This window comes from Thrips palmi, unplaced genomic scaffold (assembly GCF_012932325.1).
Source record: "Thrips palmi isolate BJ-2018 unplaced genomic scaffold, TpBJ-2018v1 HiC_scaffold_7, whole genome shotgun sequence".
NCBI lineage: Eukaryota > Metazoa > Arthropoda > Insecta > Thysanoptera > Thripidae > Thrips > Thrips palmi.
Window position 1 is genome coordinate 5,938,501 of NW_023144634.1, and position 5,661 is coordinate 5,944,161.

General features: G+C 53.7%; 1 protein-coding gene across 1 annotated transcript; it reads right to left on the reverse strand.

Annotated features, from left to right (window-relative positions):
- Nucleotides 1-2,911: 2,911 nt before the first annotated feature.
- Nucleotides 2,912-4,924, reverse strand: LOC117652317 (zinc finger protein 26-like). The gene is made up of 2 exons (XM_034397141.1): nucleotides 4,674-4,924; nucleotides 2,912-4,353 (listed from the first exon to the last, which is right to left on the reverse strand). The coding sequence occupies exon 2, from the start codon at nucleotides 4,328-4,330 to the stop codon at nucleotides 3,146-3,148; it is 1,185 nt and encodes a 394-aa protein (XP_034253032.1). The 5' UTR covers nucleotides 4,331-4,353; nucleotides 4,674-4,924; the 3' UTR covers nucleotides 2,912-3,145.
- Nucleotides 4,925-5,661: the final 737 nt, after the last annotated feature.

Below are 5,661 nucleotides of genomic sequence, written 5' to 3' on the forward strand. Positions count from 1 at the left end.
GACTCACGGTAGCTCTGGCACGTTCGATCGCTGTGTTGATGCGCCAAAGCGCATTAATTGAATTTTAATGCTGGCCGCGGGTCCGTCTCCCGCGGGCAAGTCTCTGTGCGGCGGAACGCGGACCTGAGCGGAAGCGGCGGGGGAGGGGCGGCAGCGCGCAGCGAGCGCAGCCACTGACCGCGTCGATGAAACCCTTACCGGGAAGGAGCGTCCACGTCGTCCACGCGCGGCTGCACCGACGGCGCGCTTACTCTAGATGGCGGCTCCGATGTCGTCGGATAGCCAAGTTCGATGGTAGAGCCCATTTACTGATTTCCACACATTTGTTTTGCCGTTTTGCCCAACTTTGCGGCAACACTGCTACCAAATTAAGGCGGAAAACCACACTCCGTAACGAAAGCGTGCTAAAGGAAGGTCCAAAGAACACCCACCCGTCAAAGGAGTACGATTTCCCGCCTTGGATTGGTCACAGGGATAACCGAAATTCAGTCAAAACCACAATTTTCGGACTTCCTAGAAAGCAGACCCATCTCCGTTGGGGCCATTCATTTTGTCCGCACCCAGTAATATCTCAGCATTCCTATCTCTCCAAACAGAGTCGAAAACACGTCACGTTCCGTGCGATATGCAGCGGGTATCGATCCCCTTCCATCTCGAAGGTCTCGCGCTGCTTCCGAAAGCGCTTCTGTCTCCCTTCGCACACTTGCGGCGAGGGGCGTGAGTGCGAGGGAGACAGGTCGACTGTTCGGACGCGGCCCGCGGGGGGCGCTCCGGACGCCACACTGGCGGGCGGGTATGGTAATGTGCGGTAGCCGAGCCGCGCCGCTGCTAAAAGGTGTCAGAACGTAATTGACCTGCCGGATGGCCGATTGAAAGTCACACGGGCCGTATTCGGCTGCAGATCATTTAGACCGACGCTATTTTTAAATCGAACGGCACTCCTTTCAAACCGCAGCGTGGGTGTCGACGGGTGCGTTGTGTGTGTGCGTGAGAGAGAGAGAGAGAGAGAGAGAGAGAGAGACAGACAGAGAGACGGACAGACAGACAGACAGACAGACTTTGAACCGGGCCAGTTTTGTCGCTGTGAATGCTCTGTCGGAATGAATGGAGCGTGAAGGTGGACGCGTCTGCCACCTGCCCCGTGTCGTGCCTCTAATCACTCAGGTAAAACGCCACAAGACCAATTCATTACAAACCGATTTTTCATCGGCCCGCTCACGTGCAGTCCGACGTCCGCCCGTCCACCCATATGCCGCACCTATCAGCCTTTGAGCTCGGGGGTAGCTTGGTACGCAGGAGCTGCTAAGCAGTCCCACTATTTTATTGTTCGTTTTTGAGGGGGTGACGGTCGTTAGGAAACGGATCCCGAGTTCGTTCTCGACGTGTGGCTTTTCCCGAACAGCGAGAGAATTTATTTTTTTCGACGATAAACTGATGGTGATGGGCCGAGAGCCGCTCGGGATTGAGCCGTCACCGCGCGACGCTGCGAGGCAGGCGCCCGGCGTGACAGGCGGCCGTCTCATTTTGTCCGTCTTGTTTCTCGGACTGCAGTGACTGCACTCCCGCGGCTAATTAATTTACATCTCTCTCTCTTTTTCCTCGGTCATAATCGCGGAAAGACAAGATCAGTGTGCGTGCGCCCAGACGCAAAAAAAAAAAAAGAAGGAAAGAAAAAGAATAAACAAAATTGATGCGCGGGGCTCTCTTTTCCACTTTAGAACTTCTCGCCAGGACTATACTACAATGTCGGGGACGTCTTGGAGCGTGGCTCTAATTCAATTAGAGTGGGCAAACGACTTCCTTCCGACGACCGCGCCGCGCCGCCCCGCGCCCTGGACAGCCAGTGCACGGTCGTCAGCTCACCTTTTCTGCCTTCCCCGCTGGCCGTCTGCCGCGCCCGTGTGCCGATTGGAACGCAAACCTAACTAAACTTCCAGCAAGTAGTGTTCAATCTAGAAGTAGCAATGAAGGCCGGAAATTTTCATCCCAGAAGTGATTTGACTGTTTGTTTGTCGTTCTTTTGGAAAAGTCTTTGGTTCTTTCAATCCTTGAGATTAACCTAACGCAATTTTTGCAAAGCCGGTGGCAAGTTCGGTTGCAACAAAACTGGCAAGCAGTTTTCAATGCCAAAAGTTGGCAAGCCTGTTCCTGGAATCTTCATCAGCTTGCCAAAATTTGGCATTGCAGGCGGCGGCAACGCCAAAATTTGGCGAACTAATGAAGATCTCAGGTCAAGTCTTGCCAATTTTCGGACATTCAAAACGGCTTTCCAATTTTGTGGCAAGCAAACTTGCGACCGGCGCAAAGCACTTGTCTTTGTTTTCACCAGGTGGACTTTCTCCCGGAATGTGGGCCAGCCGTCACGAGGCATAACAAGCGCGCCCTGTCGGCCAAACGCCGCGGCACCGCATCATTTGATCCCCGGCGCCGCAAAGCAGTCCATAATTTGGGTGGGCGACGCCGCGGCGGCGGCCGGCCTCCCACGGGATGTCAGGAGGTGCACGATTTAACGGGCGCCTCTGTCGGAATAACACATGTGTCGGCAAGACAATGAAGCGTTTACCGTCAACCGTGCGCTCTAAGGGCGAGGCGGACGCGCAGTGATTGACCACGGAAGTTTCCTTCCCTTGTCCCGCGTCACACCGACGTCGGCCTTCCCAGAGCTCGACCATGTTTAGGGCCTTGGAGAGCTCGAAGCGCGACCCCGCGCCAAAAGTAAGCGATTCAAGGAAAAAATATCGTTACGGATATGAGCTTTTTCGCCACACGAATATCAGCACTCTGAAATTTTAGGTGTTATACATGTGGATCTACGAGGTTCTCTTTTGGTTTCCAAAGATGTATCTTGTTTCAATTTCATGAGCTCTGCAAGGGGTTACAAATCGATAGAAATTGTTCTTGGTAGGAAAAATAAATGTTTATTTGAACAGAACTTAAATAGTAATTTTTATGTAATTTGACACTTTACATCTATTAAACTAATTTTATTTTTCAAAGGCTCAGAGACTTTTAACTTCCACGCCATTCTGTTTTCATCTACACTAGCACAACAAATACAAGAATATCTGAAAATTTAAATTTACAAGGTAAGGGTAATCATTGAGACTGATCAGGTTCGTAGTCATTTCTTCTCCATGCAAACTTGTCAGGCAAAAGGTTTCCTCTTGGAATGGGTACGAAGATGCGTTCTAAGATGGCTGGTTTGTGTGAACCTCTTCTGGCAAACTGAACACTCGTATGGTCTGTCTCCTGTGTGGGTGCGAACGTGAATTTCGAGATGCTGACCGTGGCCAAACTTCTTCTTGCAAACTGTGCACTCAAAGCTTTTTTCCCCAGTATGGACACGGATGTGCGATCGAAGACCAAAACTTGCAGAGAATTTTTTGTCACAAAATGTGCACTCAAAAGGCTTCTCTCCCGTATGGGTGCGAAGGTGCCCCCGTAGAGCACTATCATCGCTGAACTTCATGTGACAAAAATCACACTCAAAAGGTTTCTCTCCGGTGTGAGTGCGAATGTGCTTTCTGAGATGGGCAGCTTGGGCATACTTTTGGTTGCAAACGGCGCACTCAAAACGTTTCTCCCCAGTGTGAGTGCGAAGATGTTGATTGCGAGTGCCAACTTGGCTGAACTTCTTGTGACAAACTGAGCACTCGAAAGGTTTTTCCCCTGTGTGAGTGCGCACGTGCTTCTTCAAGTCGGCACCTGTACGGCATTTCTTGTGGCAAACCATACACTCGAAAGGCAACTCCTCTCTGTGAGTGCGAACGTGTCCTCTGAGAGCTTGTTCTCCACCAAAACTCTTGGAGCAGACTGTACAACTAAAGTCCTGTCCAGTATGGATCCGAACGTGCATCCTGAGATGGCTGCTGCTGACAAACCTCTTCGTGCAAACGGTACACTCGAAAGGCTTTTCTCCAGTGTGGGCCCTAATGTGCGCCCTGAGGTTGCAACCGAACTTCTTGCTGCAAAATTCACACTCAAAAGGCATCTCCCCTGTATGGATGCGAAGGTGCACTTTGAGGACGCTTACGTATCTGAACGTCTTGTGGCAAACTGTGCACTCAAAAGGCCCCTTTCCAGTGTTCGAAGCGAGGTGTGATTTGAGACTGGAACCGTCACTGCCTTTCTTCTTGGCAGCTGCGCAGTCAGAGGATGACATCTCTTGCATGTGGGCCCGTAGGTGCGATTTCAGATCGGTGGCTTGGCCGAAAGTCTCGAAGCACACAGTACACTTGAAAGGTATCCCATCGGTGTGAGTTTTCATGTGCAAGTCCAGCTCCGATGGCGATGCGATCGATTCGAAACAAAGTGGACACTCGCTGCTCATTTTTCCTCGCGATGTTGAGCTATCTGCAACGAAGGAATATTTCCTCAGTTTCGATTCCCTAGTACCACATTACGGAATAGAGGGGACGCCCACTGATTACGTTACGCAGGGGCAGGGGTATCGAGACGGCGTAACGCTGCGCACAAGACGGTACTGGCGGAATCACATTGAGAGAGTAAAAAAGTAAAATTAGGGAGAAAATCGCTTTATGTTAAGAAAGGGGGAAACTGGTGCAAGCGTCAGCGTAACGTCACTAAATATTCGAGGCCCGAGGTTCAAAAACTGTCCCGAACTGCGTAACGTAATTTAAAAGACGGGCCCACACAGCACTGACGGCACATACCTGAGAAATCCAGCAGTGCGCGGCTCCACGGATGCAGTTGAATCTTCTCCGCGGTCAACAACTTTTCACTGAGCCACTACACTTGGTGAATCGGGATGCACCTGGCTTCCACACTTCCAAACTCGCGAACTTGGCGGGGCCGGCACGCTGGCGGGCACTCGATGTGCACGGCACGGGCGTCACTTACTAAATGAGCCGTGAGACGCGCGAGTCGCCAAAATCCCCAGGTGCACCGCTGCCCCTCCTCTCCCCTCGCCTGCCACGGGTGCGGGCCGGCCGGGATTTTCCGGAAAACGCGGGGCCGAGCCGGGGTGCCCCATTGGGGTGCCCCAGCGCCACGGCTCGGCTCGCTCCACAAGGCCCGGCTGGACCGCGGCAGCTCGACTCAGCGTCGGACGCGGTACGCAGGGCGGAGGCGGCGTGAAAGGATTGACCCGTCTTGGCGTACCAGTGGCAAATGCGCGCTTTACCTAATACGTCCGAACGCGGCAGGTGGGGTCATACGTTCAGTCCTGTTCATGGACTCTAGTGCTCACAACGCGTCCAGAGGTTTTGCCCCGCCGCCTCCAGCGGTCCTCTGGCCCGTGCGGCGTGGCCGTCGGGCGGTGGCAGCAAAGGGCGTGCCTCGCCGTCATTACTCTGTGGACTCCAGTCTGGAGTCCAGTCTGGACTCCAGTTGCCGCTAATGTTCCGGATTGTCATCAGGCGGCAGCGAGCGGCAGTGACATCTTGCTCGAGGAACCCGAGAGGGACCCGAAAGGGGCCGGGCCGTGGCCCTACACCGAGTGGCCGCGATCCGACCCTTTCTCCGACAGAGCAAGACCGCGCGGCGCCGCAGCTCCCCTCCGAATCACGACTCACTCAGTTGTTGTTACTCCGAGTCGCAGAAATCCGTACCCACGCCGGCGAGCCGCGCTCCGAGCCCTTTCTGTCGCGGCCGACGGCCTCGCTGCTTGCCTCTCGGTGCCCACGAAGCTTGCCCCGTTCG